Source organism: Acyrthosiphon pisum, chromosome X (assembly GCF_005508785.2).
Source record: "Acyrthosiphon pisum isolate AL4f chromosome X, pea_aphid_22Mar2018_4r6ur, whole genome shotgun sequence".
Taxonomy (NCBI): domain Eukaryota; kingdom Metazoa; phylum Arthropoda; class Insecta; order Hemiptera; family Aphididae; genus Acyrthosiphon; species Acyrthosiphon pisum.
In genome coordinates this window covers 95,347,618-95,365,276 of record NC_042493.1, presented here as the reverse complement: position 1 = coordinate 95,365,276, position 17,659 = coordinate 95,347,618, and the positions used below count along the sequence as shown (strand labels likewise).

General features: G+C 28.5%; 1 protein-coding gene across 2 annotated transcripts; it reads left to right on the top strand.

Annotated features, from left to right (window-relative positions):
- The first annotated feature begins 4,307 nt into the window (after nt 1-4,307).
- LOC100572541 lies at nt 4,308-9,132 on the top strand. 2 transcript variants are annotated; one of them, XM_029491484.1, is made up of 8 exons: nt 4,308-5,138; nt 5,347-5,529; nt 5,594-5,665; nt 5,726-5,879; nt 6,368-6,635; nt 7,130-7,258; nt 7,353-7,933; nt 8,855-9,132. In XM_029491484.1, exons 1-8 carry the CDS (start codon nt 5,062-5,064, stop codon nt 8,972-8,974), a joined length of 1,584 nt encoding a protein of 527 aa, XP_029347344.1. In that variant the 5' UTR covers nt 4,308-5,061; the 3' UTR covers nt 8,975-9,132. The 2 variants fall into 2 exon arrangements, with proteins under 2 accessions (XP_029347344.1, XP_003242833.1); XM_003242785.4 differs by having other exon boundaries at nt 4,313-5,138; nt 5,777-5,879.
- The last annotated feature ends 8,527 nt before the right edge of the window (nt 9,133-17,659 follow it).

Below are 17,659 nucleotides of genomic sequence, written 5' to 3'. Positions count from 1 at the left end.
TTCCACGTAAGTAATTAATTCTGTTACCAAAAAATCTAAAAAATACATTCACACAGTTATTTTTATAGTAATTTTAAGTACAAATTTGGACGAAATTACATATTAAAAACCTAGAATAACTATTTTAGTTATTTTGTTGTGATTGTATAATATTATTCTTGGGTATACTTGAAACTTCTAAAGTATACTATTATGTATCTATGATAGTATCACGGTTTGTTGTTGATATATAACGCGTTATAAGTACCTAATAGATATTATGATATGATTAATTTGGAATTTATTATAGGTAAATTTTTTTTAAATACTATAATAGACTATAATATAATATTATGTCTTATACCTAGACTGACATACCGTCTCCGCTCAGAATCGTTTTTCTTATACAATGATATTATATCATTGAATTCAATAATAATACAAAAAACAAAAACTCATAGTTAATAATAAATTATTTGGAATAATGCACAATTTCTTTTAAAAATACTAATTTTTGCCAACTTTTTTCTCTGTTTTTAATTTAATAAAAATAATTAGCACATTTCTGGTTTATTTTTGTATGTCAATTGATAGGACAATTAAAAAGCTTTAAAATAAAAATAAAATTACGTTAAAATGCTGAAAAGTTTTGAAGATACCTACATAAACAAATGCATTTGTGATACGTACTGTTTTGATAAAAAAAAGTTAATTGCCCATAACTAAAAATAAAAAAGTTATTTTCAATATTTAAAGGGTATTTCTTCATCATTTTCGGTATATACTTTCATATGACATTGGCCGGTCACTTCATGAAAGATAGATATTAGGTATATAGCAATAAATAATGAATAATGTATCACTTTATTTATAAATTATAATTTACAAGCATTTTTCCTAACTAAATAGTCATCTATTTTTTTTTTTAGATGATATTTTATGCAGTGTTATATAGATTATAACGAAAAATAAGTCCGGGGGCCATGGCCCTCCCTTCCCTCCCCTTAATCTGGGCTTGGACACTACCTACCAAATAGATAAGTAATAAGTGTTAAGATATGACAAGATACCGTTATGGAGGTGAAACTTTAAAATAATATTTTGGCCCTAAGTCGGCCCATTCGATCTATACTACCTATACTGTAATACCGCGTATACTTGGTACTTTGTAGGTAAGTATAAAATACTATTTTAACAGCGTATCATACTATCGACAATCGACTGAATGTTAGGTAATAATAGCAGGGCTCGGAACTTTATGCATTTGCATCTTTCTCAGGAAGCTGCATATTTGAAATCTGATTCGATACAAATTCGTTTCATAAACCATACAATTGATATATAAAAATGTATGTTGTATATTTTTGCATATTTCGTTATTTTTTGTACGAACTCGAATATTTTAGGTTTAAGAACAGTTTTATGCAATTTTCATAGATTTAACGGAATTTTTTTTTATAACTTTATAGCTTAACAAAAAAATATATATAATATATAATATTAATTATGTTAAAAACTCCGCACACCACTACCTTTTCTAAGATCTGTCACTATTGTCATCGGCGACGCTCGTCCGTAAAACGTAACTCGTAATCATAATGACCGGCCAGGGGGCCTATTCTTGAAATCATATGGATTGGATCCGTATACGAACGATCCATATGATATATTTCCGTATACGAACAAAAAATCGTATTTTTTAATCTTTTTCATTCATGTACGGATTCGCGTTCCCCAAATCGTTCGTATGGGTATACTATCCTAATGGTATACAGCGACGTACGTTGCGACAGCCCGGGCCTTTTTCGAAAAATTGGAAAAAATTTGCACCGATATTTAGCATGCAATTAGCGTGAATTTGCATGGCTAAAATTAAAATTTGCATGATATTGGTTTAACAGCAAAACCCAAAATTTAATGGGCTGGGCTGGCGCAACGTTGCGCCAGCCTGGCCTAATAGAAAAAAAATAGTTATCTAATATAAATTTATATGCCAATATTTAGCACGTCATTAGCATGAATTCAAAACACTGGGGATAGTCGCACGACTGTCCCCAGAATTCACACGACATTTTTTAATGGTTAAAAAATAGTTTTTATGTTTTTACAGTTTTATCGTTGCGCCAGCCCGGCCCATTATAGAAATTATGTGATTTTTGCGATTTAAAAACTGCCAATATTTAACACGCCATTCGCATGAATTCGTACGACTGTCCCCAGAATTCACACGACATTTTTTAATGGTTAAAAAACTTAAGCCAAAAATGTGTGTTCTAATTGTATAAATAATATTGTGTAGGTAATTAAATATGGTTTAAAATTCATAATATTGTAGAATGATAAATAGTATTTATTAAGAGGCCGTTCTGGTACGAAAATTCGGCCGTAAAAACATGGTTTAATACTAAAAATTTTCCTCAGCTCTCGTTAGTCGTAGAAACATGATTTTTCACCAAAATAAACGTGAGAAGCTTATCTAGGTTTTGTCGTTCCAGATTTTCGAATTTTTTTTTCAAACCGATTATATTTGTGTTGCGCCGCTACCGATCCTACGAATCTGGCGGTTGTCGGCAACGACTCGCGAGTGTGTTGGGGACAGGAAGTTGGAAGGGTTACCCAAAATAGTGGTACTATATGTATAATTATAATACGGGATCACTTGTATTTCTTACAAAAAGGTTTATAATACAATAATTGTTTTAAATGGTAGGCGCCAAGACTTGAATACTTAAATACTAAATACACATTTATATTTATACACACCCAAGATAATTGGCCCACGAACATGGGTAGGCCTCACAATGTATACACACGAAAAATGACCCGAGTCGGTGACGGCGTGGCTCCACGAGGTGACGATGTTCCCAGTCGACGACCAACACGAGTCCCTCGCCGGAACGGCGAAGGCGGACAATCTTCTCAGCTCCGAATTCGACAGTGACCAGTCGTATTTTTGGCGTGAGTATCGCGCGGGGCAGTAGCGAACCCGAGGCTCGACTGTACTGAATACCGATTTGCCTAATTGCCACGGCAATCAACAACCACTCGCGATCACGCGGACGAACAGTCCTTCGATCACGAAACTCAGTGATATCTCAGGCGCTTGGCGCCAGCTTGTCACATAAAACGTTAACCAATTTTCATTTTTCACCCTCGTGTTCACACGAGGTTTCCAGCACGCACGACGCGTTGACAACCACTCGCGAACTTGGATCGTCCGTGCTTTTGGCGGCAAACCCGTGCCATGTTCGAACAATTTGCATTTGAAATTTTTAAAAAATCATATAAAATAAACAAATTACATTGAACAATTTTTAGATTTATTATTAATTAGATTATTATAAACTTAATTCTATATAATATTTAGTTTGAAAAATGGTTTATATTTTATATGACAAACTCTATATTTCTTTGTTTTTCATTTGAAAAACGATTGATTACTTCTTCTGGATCTACAACAATATTGTTTTGTCTTTTTGCCATTTCAAACAAATTAATTCATTTAACACTTCGTAAATCGTAGCTCACTAGAACGTCAGAACGTAAACCAAATGTCAACTAAATATTGGAAATGAATATTGCCCGTGAAAAAGTTTTAACTATTATCATAGACTATTAATATAAGATTACTAAAATACTAAGAACTAGTTTTTTGTCGATTATACATTCTGGTGGTAATACATTAGTAGTACATATATACCTATGTAGTTTATATAATATTATAGTATTATCAAGAAATCCGGCTGATACACCCGAAACGAATTTATCTGGTACAAATTGTTATTTTTAAGTTTATAACGTAGATCATAGCTGCCATTCGTATATGCACGTATCAATTTTTATCGATTATTGTAGACTGTAATAGTTATTCTACTACGACATAAAATAACGCAAAATTTTCACAAACGATTAGGCACAAGTAACAATTATCGAATATAAATAATAAGTAACTGATATCACGTAACAAAACACTATAAAATCATTAATTATAATAATATATAATATTATAAAACCATTAGTCTCAACAATAACAGTAGGTACATAAATAAACTATAAATTATAAATAATTACCCACCTATTAAGTTTTAAATAATAATGATGATTTGAGATTTCATAATAAAATATGTAATTTAAATAAATATAAATCGAAGAATCGAAGGCTAATTAAAATTATACAATAAGTTTATAAATAATATTGATGACTATGATACACTAAATATTATTGATCATCAAAGTTGATGTTTAAACAAAATTGAACGTATACATTTTATACATAAATATTGTTAAAAAAGGTTAGGTACGCACGATGCACGTTTTATGAAATATACGTTTCATATACTTTTGAATAATCATAAGAAGTGCTTCATACAAGAACACTGAGATAGATAAGAATATATGGTATATTCTTATCTATCTCAGTGTACAAGAAGAACTCATTATTGATTACATCCAAGACCGTGATTACAGAAGTTCCGCTTATCACTAGTCGGTTGCCTTTTGTTTTCGTCGTAGTTTAAGTTAAAAGGAATTTTATTATTTTTTTACCTTGTGAGTTTGTCTGGCTAAATAATAAATAGGCGCTTTTCAAACATTCATTTTTAATAATACAAATAATATTTCATCAAATTTGTGACTGTGAAATCAAAAAGTAATGTTTTTCTTGGTTTCATTCATGTGATTTGTACCTATTTAGCGAGATTGCAGTAGACATATTATATATGTATTATACTTAAAGAATACTATATGTACCTTTAAAAAATACGTCACGCGATACCTTACCACCCAAATATTCTATAGATGACTGCATTAACTACCACGAGAAAACTTACACCTCAAAACACAATCATCGGTATATAGAATACCGGAATACAGGTGTCGTATACATTCCAAGACTGAGTGAACGAGGTTACCCACGTCCATTGATCGAGTTCACTTTTCTGAGTACACAATACAGATAACTGTCTACTACTGATAAAGCTAACTTCAATATCCGACCTGTCAAATTGGTCTCGATGGCTGCACATTTATATTAATTATTTCAACTTTATTTTTGATAATAATTTATATCACTACATTTAAAAAATGCATAAATGTATAGTGTGCGGCAATTCATCTAACAAAACTAAGGTCAACTGTCCAGGAGGAGTTATTTATCACGGGTGAGTATTAGTTCTAGACATTTACTCGCTCTACTGTTGTGAAAAAAATGTACATGAATTTTTGAATCATATTAATGACCTGGTTCATTATCCTGGTGTGGGATGCTGTGGAATAATTTTGAACCTGTTTAGCTTAGTAATTTCTACTTTGTGTTCCTAACCTGACATTAGCAATTTATTGTATTCATTGATATTTGTTTTAATATAGAATTCCAAAGAATGCATTCATGAGGAGAAAATGGCTTAAAGTTATTGGAATTGATCATTGTCATGATTGGCAACGTATATGTAGTGATCATTTTTTAGAAGAAAACTATAAGCCAGGAAAAAAGCGATTTTTATTTTCAAATGCTATTCCCCAACCTTATAAACGAAATGGTTTTCCTTCTAAGTAATACTTCTGGATCTTTATAATTTAATTTTTCATTTTTAATAGTATTTTTATTTTTATATAGTTATGCTACTCAAAGTGATGATGTTGAAACTGGAAATAATGTGATTTTACCAATGGAACAAAATATTATAAAGTGAGTTAATGAAAATAGTATTGGACTTGATTTTATATTTACAATTATTTGAAAATCTAGAAATTTGGCTTATTATGATGAAAGTTATTGCATAGAATCTGAATTTTACAGAGAGGAACATATTGGAAATGCTATTGTAAATAATTTAGAATCACTAAGATGGTCATCTAGACTTACAGAAAACAATGAGGATATGAGTAATAAAAATATGCTGGTCAGTAGATATGTATTAATATTTTTAATAAACATTATCAATACAGTCTGATATCTTATCTGAGAGTCACTGATTGTAAATATCAATAATTGTTCTTAGCTTACACCTGAACAATATTGCAATGTTTGGGAAAGGTTAGCTGAGTTATTAAGTGTTAGGCTCTATACAGAACTGTACATTTAGATACTCTAAATGAATGTTATATCAATAAAATATGTATTTATAGTCTATACCACGAGAGAATAATCACTTTTTGCGCATCACAAATGATTCGATTGGTGCATCGAGAACCACGTGATCATGTTAACACAAGGAAGTTGGTGAGGGATGCGCAGCCCTGACGAGAATCGGTCTGCGGACTGATTATTTTCTCGTAGAATAGACTATAGCTCATGTTATATTTTAATTTCTATTTTAAAATTGGCAACCTAGCTGTTTTTAATATTAATATATTTTTTTAATATGAATTATGTGTTTAAATTTTAAAGAACCATACTTTAGGATCTGGATTACGATGTTCCGTTAAAAATTGCTTGAACAGGCTTTCAAAGAATCTTAGTCTCTTTGGCTTTCCTAAGGACTTAACGCTGAGAAAAAAGTGGATGGAAAAATGTGGGATAAAAAAAGATCCTGCTAAAATAGTTATGAGTAGCACAAGAGTTTGTAGTTCTCATTTTGAGCTCCATTGTTTCAAGAATACTGAATTGAAGAGCAGATTAAAACCAGGAGCTGTTCCATCATTATTTTTAGATAATGGTAAAAAAAAAATTACTTACTTGTTATTTTATTTTGTATTAACTTTTTAATTATTAATAAGCAATCTATTATTATAGTTTAGGTAAATTCTAGGTTTCATTTTGCTATATAATATAATACCTTTTTAGCTTTCTTTTATAAAGAAAAAATGTACAATATTATGAAACTTCTTACGTTTTAATATAAGAATGAAGGTTTTATTATTAAATTAGAATAAAGCAAACCCATGCAGTAAAAATACTAGTTCATAACCAACATAAAAAATTTAATAATGTTAAGTTGCAACTGCTTTATGTAATTATTGATTTAAACAATTTGATTTTAATTAATTCCATATTAATTCTCAAAAATCTATCCTTAATGACAAGATAATGCCTTGGGAATGTCCTTTTAAATAATCTTTCTCTGATGATATATTTCTATTTTATAATAAAAAATAGTATTTAAAATCTATGTAATAATTTGAAATTAAAATTCTTTTTTTAAATCATTAGTACCTACTGCTTTGCCTATATCAATTAATGAGGTGCCTGTATTGAGTACATGTGAAGATCAATTCATAAGCCCAATAGAAAATGAAGCTGCTGAACAGTCGTCGTCAGAAAAAAAAAACAATTTAAAAGGTACTATGTAAAAAATTCTTACTAAAATACATTTTAATTTGTAATTTAAAACCAACATTAAAATCAAATACTAAATAAATTAATATTTTTTCAGATAACACAGATAATACTTTCATGAAAATTGACCTTACAATTGATGATTCATCTAATAGTTCGATGTCCATTACTTTGGAACCAATTGAGAAAAGAAAAAACTGCAATACTGAAGATTTAACAAGGGATGAACACGGGATTATTTTTGAAATATCTAATCAAGTTGTACTTCCTAATATATATTGGAAGAGTGAACATCTTAGTTCAGAAAATGCAGCACGGTTTGTTCAACATGACGCGAATGATGAAATTGTGAAGATAATCTATTTTTATGATAACCTTGTGCCATCTATACAAATATATGGCAAGAAATATGAATATACAACTCCTATCACAACAATGAAAGAGTTAGGCGATCTTTTAGAGAAGATCGATAGTATTGAGAAATGTTATGGTAGGGGTGGATTCGTCTTTGATCAATGTTTAGGGTATTATGAAAATAGTTTAGATACTGAAATAAATGATGATAAAAGAATAAAAATGTGTTCTGTCTGCCAAGAGTTAATCAAAGATCGAGATTTGCAAAGAATGAAAGCAAAACTTGAAGCTAAAAACAAAACTATAGAAAGTTTCAAAAACAGAGTGAGTTTATTAGAGGATCTTAAGTTCAAAAATAAGACACTCGTTCTTTCAAAAACTTTTAATGTTTTTAAAACATTTTTTTCTGTGATTTTAAGTATTTTTTTTACGATTATACATTATTTAAGTGAGTTATGAGCATTTTTAATTTATGTTATATTGTGTACGCATGATTTGTTTAAATATTGAACTATTGTAAACTATAGCAAGAACATTATCTGTGTTCGTATTTGGGTTACACAGATAATGTTCTGACCATCAAGTTTCATAATACGTCGATTGACTCTAATTTTTAAACTAATTGAGCTAAACGTCATCTGCTGTGCGTAAATTTGCTACTTTACACACTTGTCGGACGAAGACAACAAATGTCCACGTGGAATTCTCTTTATTGATTCCTATTTTTCTTATAGATTAAAACTAGCTACAAAATACCGATATTATAAAGAAATGTATCAATTGTAGCGTTCCATAATTTTAAATTAAACATTCAGAAAATAAATGAATTTTTGAGTGCATATTTGAACATTTAATTGCACAATATATATTAGTATATTTATGCATTTTAAAGATTTTTTAGCGCCTTTATAGTTGTTTATTAATGCATACAAATCCGTGCTCCAGTTATTAGTACTTAAAACTTCAACGAATGAATGTGGAAATACTCTAAATAATATTATGCTTTGTAATTCAAAATGTATGTTTTAATTCAAAACGTTAAAAAAACCTAAAATGGCATAATATGGTATAATACTTCGGAAAAAATATTGTTTTGTAATGAGTTAATATTAAGTACAAAAAGTTGTTTTCGAAAACATTTATTTTCTGAAAGAATGTGTGTCTTAAGTTAAATGGAAAACCCTGTATATTAGTTACCTACTTATTAAAATAGTATATTATATTTAAATATATTTTATTTTATAGATTGCTGAAAAGAGAGAAATTGTATTACAAGAAAGAAGAAAAATGGCAGAGATGGTAAGAAATCGTCAAATCAGGCTCGCGTTAGAACAATCAGGAATTTCAAATATTATGAAGCCATAAATATAATGCATTGTATTACATAATATTCGTAATTTTTTAAATTTTTTATTGGGGGTTCAATCCGAAGTATATATTAAAATGAATAGCATAAGAACAACGAAAGCAAGAAAACAAACATTGATTCAAAAAAAAATATATATTTTTACAATTTCAAAATATTTTAGTAAAAAGTTTTTAATAAATAGGATTTGTAAAAAGTATCAAAATAAAGAAACAAAGAATAAAAAATTGACCAATAAACGCTAAAAAATACCTACCTAAAATTTAAAAAATTCATAAAATGCAAAAAAATGTTTCTAAATTGAGTACCTTTGTTTTGTTAGTATCTTACTATTAATTTTTCTTAAATGTTAACTGGTACATTTAATTAAACTGATTTAATTTGATTTGATGGTGTCATGTCTAGACTACGTGCAGGGCGCTGGCTATTGAATTTTAAATCTTTGCACCCGTCTACAATCTACAAATAAAAATCCATAAATAAAGAAATATGGCTTAAAAATCAAAATCGACTAAATTTGGAAAACTATATAACATAAAATTACAGATTTTGATCGCTCGTAACATAAAATAAATTTCATATTTGTATCTCGTTGACAATTTTTTTTTTTTAAACATACAAAACAGTATTATGTAAAATATTGTATGAATATCTTTATATTTATTTCATAAACCTAACATATACATTTTAGATGAGTGGATTGCAACAGTTTTTATTTTATATCTAAAATAGTAGAATTTGAGTTAACTATAACGAAAAAAAACGTAAGCCACACTGTATCTAATAGTAAAATATTTATACAAATTTATTATTGGTCTAATATTTATTATTATTAATTATAAATCAACAATTTTAGGATTTATAAAAAAAAACATTTGGTTTTGTGAATTTTTTATTTTTATGGGCACCATGATAAGTAATAATATAACAAATGTGTGTAAAAATACCATTTAGTAAATAAATTATTAGTACATTGTTTATCTAATAATATAATTATAAAAAGACTGATTTCCTATAAAGTATAAAATGTATAATAGGTATTATCAAGGCTAAGATAAGGCTACGGCTAAGTATTAACTAAGGCTTCAGATAATTTAAGTTAATATGCATCAATAACAAAAAGTTAAAAGTTAATACAGACTTTTTGTTAACTTTTTACAAGGCTACCAAACTTAATTTTTTTCCAACCCAAAACTAAATTGGAGACTAATGTTTATACTGTATACAGTATTTCCATATGTTAGATTTAAATAAATATGAATATACATTTTTAACTTTAAAAAATTCACAGTAAATATTTTTTGACATGACAATGAAATAGACCGAAATAGTGAAATATAATAAAATTAAAAACAAAATAAAGTAGCATAACTTATGTCTTAAAATGAAAAATTATTTCATCAATTTCACGTTAATTAAAAAAGAAATTTAGTAAGTTAACAGTGAGGTTAATAAAAAGCCAAAAGTAACTATTTAAGTGAAAAAGATAAAATAAAATAAACTTTTTAACACGTTAATGCTCAGCCTTGGGATTACTATACATTTACAGGTATACGTTTTCATTTAGTGTTTTATTTTCTTTTAATTATATACATTTTCTTTGTATATGCTATTTAATACTTCTGACAAAAAATGTATCAGCTGTTAAACTTACTACTTACTAAATAATAATCATAATTATTCTTATTCTTATTATTCTATTGGACTTAATTTGGATTTTGTTGTTCTAATAAAAATAAAAATGTAAATATGAATTTAGATTATTTTTCTTATTTTAAAGTGAACTTAAGATGACGCTACGCCCACATGTGTTGTCTCTATCTTACAAATGTAAAACATACCAAAACTATTTTGGCACGGGAAAGAACCGAGAAGGTTACAGTAATAACTAAGAAACAAAATTTTTACCATATGAAAAGGAGAACTTTTGCTGTGAAATAACAGTTTTTATTTTTCGATATTGGAACTACGGAAAAGGTTATTGGAGTTTGAAAAACACAGAAATTAATGGATTTTGAAACAATTATATTTTTTTTTGTATACCTAAGTAATATCAAATAATTAAAAACAATATTTTAAAGATCATGTTTTGAACTATATTGTATATCAATTTAGAATAATAACTATCACTATTCAGCCTGAGTGGTTAGGTTAGGTTTTTGCTATGTTGTCCATTTGTAAGACAAAGACAACACATGCAGTTGTAGCGTCCACTTAAGTTCAATATTTAATAGTAAAATATAAATGGTTGATGTAAGATGTTCATCACCAAATCAACACAATGAATTAAAATTAAAATTTTAATAAGTCATTCTAAAAAATTAATATTAACAAAATACCTTTAAAGGATCATATTTTAATAAGTGATTACTGTAGAGTTACAGTGTAGACAATCGCAAGATTACATTGAGAAACTAGTAAATAACTTGCAAAAGCCATTTTTCATCAAATAGGTAACTATTTAATAAATTATCACTTTGAATACATAGAATAGACTAAAAATATTTGACTCTACATTTTGGTCCTTTTGGTACTACTATATGGCTTTCTTGAACAATGTATGATATAGTGGCGTAAACGTGATGTGGGTTTTAGATGATCACAAACCTTTGAAACCCTAAATTGCCTTTTTTGAGTACTTATTTTGTAGCATACAAAAGTAATTATTACTATTGAGTTGGAGGGAAAAAACTAAAAAGTAAGAACTTTCATTGTAGTTTACAAATTACATCAATATAAAAATTCCCTCATTTGAAATGAGCTTTTTTATTTTTTTAATCAATTTTATGAAAATTCTGTAAACGTCATAGGTATGACAAATCATTTATTGCGATAAAAATAATTACAATTTAATTTCTAAACACATTACTAACAAAAACACAATAAAATATAATACTATTGCACATTCACGTCGCAGTACAATCTACAATATTGATTATTGACTTAAAATATATAACACAATATTTAATAATGTTATTGGGGGGGGGGGGGGGGGGGGCTATATACGCCACTGCTGAACAGTTCACAACAAATCAAAATATTTTAAAAATTTTATCGTGTATATAAAATGCGAACATAAACAACCAGTGAAATGTTCATGTATCTACGGTCAGAGTTACGAAATTGAAATATAACAAAAAAGCCTGATATGCCCTAGGTATCTATCCTTTTAATTCTATATAAGAGGTAAATTCACTCTAATTTTTACTAACAGAGCTAAACGTGATCTGCTAAGCTTAAAATGTGCTATGTTAGGCACTTACCTATTGTAAGACGGAGAAAACAAATATCTGTGTAGCATCTTCTTAACTCTTAAGGATTGTGACTTTTTACAATCAAATGAGAAATATATCATATTTTAAATGACCATATTAACGTTCATATTTCCTACAATATATACGATTGAAAGATAATTAATTACCAAGACTTTGCCACGTAAAAACATGGTTAAGAATTAAGATCGACAATGACGGTGCAGAGACCATATAGATTATGTCTACTTAGTATACTTAGACAGAACATTCAAGATTTAAATTTAGTTCGAATTCTTTAGTTATATGTAATGTTTTAGATTCTGAGCAGAGCGATACAGTGGCGTAGCGAATCATGTTTTTCAGAAGCAATTGCTTCTGGTTTCGGGGGGTGGTGGTGGGTCATAACCTCATAAATCCCACATACACGGTCAATCTTTGAACTTTATTTTAGGTGCTACCTCACCCCCCTATTGAGCATATGAGTATCATATACATCAGTTGGAGTAGGGTGGGGTAGGTCATAAATAATTTGTTTGCTTCCATATGATTTAAAGTTCGCTACGCCACTGGAGCGATAAATGTATTGGTTTTACAATGATATCATATATATATATGTTTTTTTTTATATTTTTATTTTTGTGTCTGTGTACAAGATAAGTAGTCGAAGTAATGCTTCGATTTTCAACTTCAATATATTGTTCGATGGGAAAGTGAATACTGTTGAAGCATTGGCGAAAACAAAGAAAAATTAAGGAAAAACGCAAATTTTTACGCAAAATTGATTTTTAACAGAATTTTTCTTTTTAAATCTAAGATTTAAAAATGTAATACCTACAAGATTCCTCATAAGTTTTTCTACCTTTATCAAAAAAAAAGTCTACAAGAAACTCAAATTACATTTTTATGTGAGCGTTTGAAATTCATATTTTTACAACATTTGATATTCACTCGATTTCTCATGTAACGATTTACATGAAAATTTCAATGAATGTTTATATTACCATTTTCTGTGAAACATACAATTTTGAAAATAATTTGACTTTTTTTGAACTGATTACGGACATTGTCAGATTTCAATTTTTATAGTTTTTTATTTCAATAAATATCAATACAATTTTATTTGTTGGGTAAAAAAGCGTGAAAATTAAGTACAAGGCTCCTGATATACTGTTACAATAGCAGTTGAAAAATATTAAAAATATGTAGGCACAATTTTTTTTATAAGCATTTAAACTTCAATTTTTAACAATATTTATCAAATTTAAAATTTAAAAATAATTTTGTAGTAAAAAATTTATATAATATTCAAATTTTATAGCTAAGGATTGAAAATTTACAACAAGGTTCCACGTAAGATGGCTATTCTGTAACCAAAATATCTCAAAAATATAAACCACAGTTTTTTTTTTATATTTATTTTATGTTCAAATTTCGAGGAAATTACATATTAAAAAACCAGGAATAACGAATTTATTTTGTTGTAATTTTATAATATTAATTCAATTTACCGGCTACCGTATTAATAATAATTAATAACGATATAAGTATAATATAAAATATCCACACTGATAAACTGTCGCCGCTCAGAATCGTTTTTCCTATACAAAGATATTATATCATTGAATTCAAATTTAATACCATTCAGTATACAGTAACCCAATTGAAACTACTACTACTACTATACAGCACACCGATATCCACTTACCCACCTATTTTTATTTGAAAGTAGAAAATTTACTTGGAGTCTTTTATTAAATTTTAAAAGATTAGATATAAATAGAAACATTTTCATAAATTTCTAACTTGAAATAATTTGCCAATATTCGTGATATTGAAGAACTCTGTCAAATTTTTAACTTCAGACGCTCATAAAAAAATATTGTAGATTTACAATCAACTTTTTTTTTAATTTCCACCATCATCCCTTTATGAGTACTAATGCTGTTTTACATTTTTAAATTTCTGACCTACTGAAGAATGTTGTATCAACAATAGTTAAAAAAAACCAAAACATTTTGAAATTATCTTATGCCTATAAATAGCTCAAAAGGAGTAGCAATATTTTAGAAATTGCTAATATAAACACTCAGTGAAAATGCAATTTATATTCTGTTATATTTTTAGTGTTACGTATACCATTTTTTTTTCTAAACAGGTTTTGCGTAAAAATCTTAGTTTTTTCATAAATTTTTGTTTGTTTTCTTTAACGCTTTTCATAATTATTGTAAAAGTGCCGTGAAAAATAAAAGAAAAATTAAGAAAAACGATTTTGGTTTTTGGTGTAACTCTAAAAGAAATGACCGTAGATACGTGAAATTTTGCCTGAATGTTTATATCAGCATTTTCTATACGCCATGCCTTTTTTAAAAATATTTTGACTTGTTTTGAGCTGTTTAGGAACATTTTCAGTTTCCCATCAGAAAAAATGATGTAGAAGAAAATGTATACACACAATGAGTAATTACATTTTCATATGCAATACGTTCGGCAAAATTAATTTAACCTATTGTAGTACAAGTACTAATGACTAATGAGTAATGCTTAATAGTAAAATTAATTACTTTAATCACAGTAATATTATCATAAAATAAATCATTTTTATTTGTTCCAAAAGGTGACGACAAACACAAAGAAATAAAATAATAAATAAAAAAACAGTGTAAAATCACTACATTGCTCCGCTCAGAATCAAATAAATAAAATTCGGGTTGGTTCAAGATGGAATTGATATGTTCATTGAATAGTTCAGATAATTTTGTTTCAAAGTATCAGTCGTATGCCGTTGTGTTGTAATTAATTGTTAGCGAAAATAAACAAAAATGCAGTTAATTGTTTCTATATTTTTAAAGATACGGCTAAAGATTTAGCTACCAAAGTCAAAACAATAAACACAATAATATAATAAAATTACTTAGACTTATGCTATTCAAAAAGAAACTGTGTGGGTCTCGGAGACCTTCGATAATAGCGAAGCTTTCAAACGCTGTCTCTAGAGCCAGAAGTGGCCCTAGTGCACAGAAGCACACTAAATATCTCTCTATTTTTTTCTCTATTTTCGACACGTTAAATTAATAATAATTATTGTAATAATAATAGTAAATAATAAAAATTATAATATTCATAAATTAAATTACCCCACTTGAAAAGGTCTAAAGAGAGAGAGCTGCTGCCCGAGGGACGCACGTAGCACGGTGAGAGAGCGTAAGAGCGTGCTTGTGGTCATGGTGAGAGAGAGAGAGAGAGAGAGTGAGAGAGAGAGCGAGACAGAGACAGATAGAGAGAGAGAGAGCGAGACAGAGACAGAGAGTGAGTGAGGGATAGAGCATGTGTGAGAGAGGGTGAGGGGCTTGCGTCTTCTCGTGTTTTATTGCTAGCATGCGCCGGCGTGCCTCCTCCCACCAACCCGCCAGCACACCCTATTTACCAACCGCATCCGCACCAAATATATATATATCTAAATAGTTGTTCCGTATCGATTTTTTTGCATTCAATCCACGTCAGCGAAGTATGCTTCGCTTTGAAAAATTTGATTGTTTTATCCATAGATTTTTGACAATTTTTAGAAGGTTTAGATAACTAATATAATAGGTATCAGTTATTTTAGGACTTTAGGTTGGCGTAATAGCTATTCAAATCATCACCGCCAATATTTTGTATATTTCTGCCAGCAATTGGTTACCCATAAGAAAAAAATAGTTACCTACTTATTAATTATTACTACCAATTCGCTAATTTAAAATTAAATATATTTTTCTTATTTTCTATTATGGTTTAAGTTTTGATCTCCATTACGCAGTATGCATCGAATAAGCGGACGTTACACGGTCATTTGTTGTCTCCGTCTTATAAAAATGCGTAACATAGCAAATTTACGCTTAGCAGATCACGTTTGAAATTAGAGTGCAGTAGCGTATGCCGGATTTTAGTTCGGTTAGGGTTCCCCATTTACATAGCACCGATTTTTATATAATTGGTTAAAACGAATAATAGATTTTAATTTTCAAATTTAGTCTACATTTAGAGTATATTTAACCTGGTCATCTATATAGACCGTAGATTAGAGTATACATTATTAGAATAATTTAAACAATGGTATAAACATGTAATAATAATTGATACAGCGATTATGGCAGGCGCTTAGCAATGTTCTTAGAACAGCCAAAAAAAACTTAAACTATGATTCTCGATTTTATAACTATTAAAAATAACTATAACAGTAATTAATCTACTTTGTGTATTGATTATGGTGGTAAATGATTTTTTTTTGTAGAAATAAATGATTTCCGGAGGGGAGGGGTTAAAACCCTAGAATGCTATACTTGTGTACGCGTCTGTCAGAATGAATCGATATATTAGGTATAAAACTTAATTTTACGATAGTTATATTTCTAAGCAAGTTATGTGTAGGTAAATTAAAAATGTGCATAACTCACTTAAAACCTGAATTATCGTAAAAAATCGCATATACAAACATGGATTATTTTATTATCATTAAGTTTCATAATATATAGGTTGATTCACCGTAATGTTCAAACCAACAGAGTTAAATGTGATCTGCTGAGTGTAAATTTATTATGTTACGCACTTGTAAGTCGGAGACATCAAATATCTTTGTAGTATATCTTAAATAACGAATTGAACAAAGTTTGAATAATATTATAAGAGTTACCATTTTTTTACGGTCAACGGAGTACACAGGGTCAGCCATATAGTATAATTTATAAATTGTATGGTTAACAAAATATATGTCGATTTCAAAAATCGTTATATCTTATTATAGCTTATTTAATACGACGTTCTTTGTTACGGCGGACAGAACATAATATTATTTATACGGAATAATGGTTATTGTCAATATAGCTACCTAGGTATTGAAATCTTCGAGGTTCAATGCAATGACACCTATCTAGATAAAATTTCTGTTCTCAAAAAAGCCGCGTTTCGTATTTAAGTTTGAGAAATTAGCAAAACAAAATTACACACCAATTTTTTTTGTTGAAAATTCAAATTTTGATCACAACATTTACCCCCTTTATAATTGAGTTAATAAACTGTTAAAAACTGGTATCTGGTCTAGGGACATTTCTGCTTCGATCCTCGAAAATTTTATAAATATAGGACTTTTATTGAAGGATTTATAGGTTTTTTTGATATGTTTTTCAAATTAATTTTATACATTTATATATTCAATATAAGTTCTATCTTTAATTATCTATGTTTTACAATAAAAGTTATATCGATTTTAATAATTTTATCAATATAATAAATTAAAATATAGAATTATTGAATTTCAATAAAGTACCTAATTTGAAATGTAGCACGGGCCAGTTAAAAATAGTACGCGGACCGCCGTAGTGGCCCATCCCTGATAATAGAAAGTGATCAAAATCATTTGAACAAGTATATTTTTCTATATTTTAACGATGCTAT

Excerpts from the sequence above, each read along its gene's own strand:
- LOC100572541 (XM_029491484.1), top strand. The coding sequence starts at position 5,062 with ATGCATAAATGTATAGTGTGCGGCAATTCATCTAACAAAACTAAGGTC. Across the intron at positions 5,880-6,367 it reads TGAGTAATAAAAATATGCTG|AACCATACTTTAGGATCTGG; the intron begins GTCAGTAGATAT and ends TAAATTTTAAAG. Across the intron at positions 6,636-7,129 it reads ATCATTATTTTTAGATAATG|TACCTACTGCTTTGCCTATA; the intron begins GTAAAAAAAAAA and ends TTAAATCATTAG.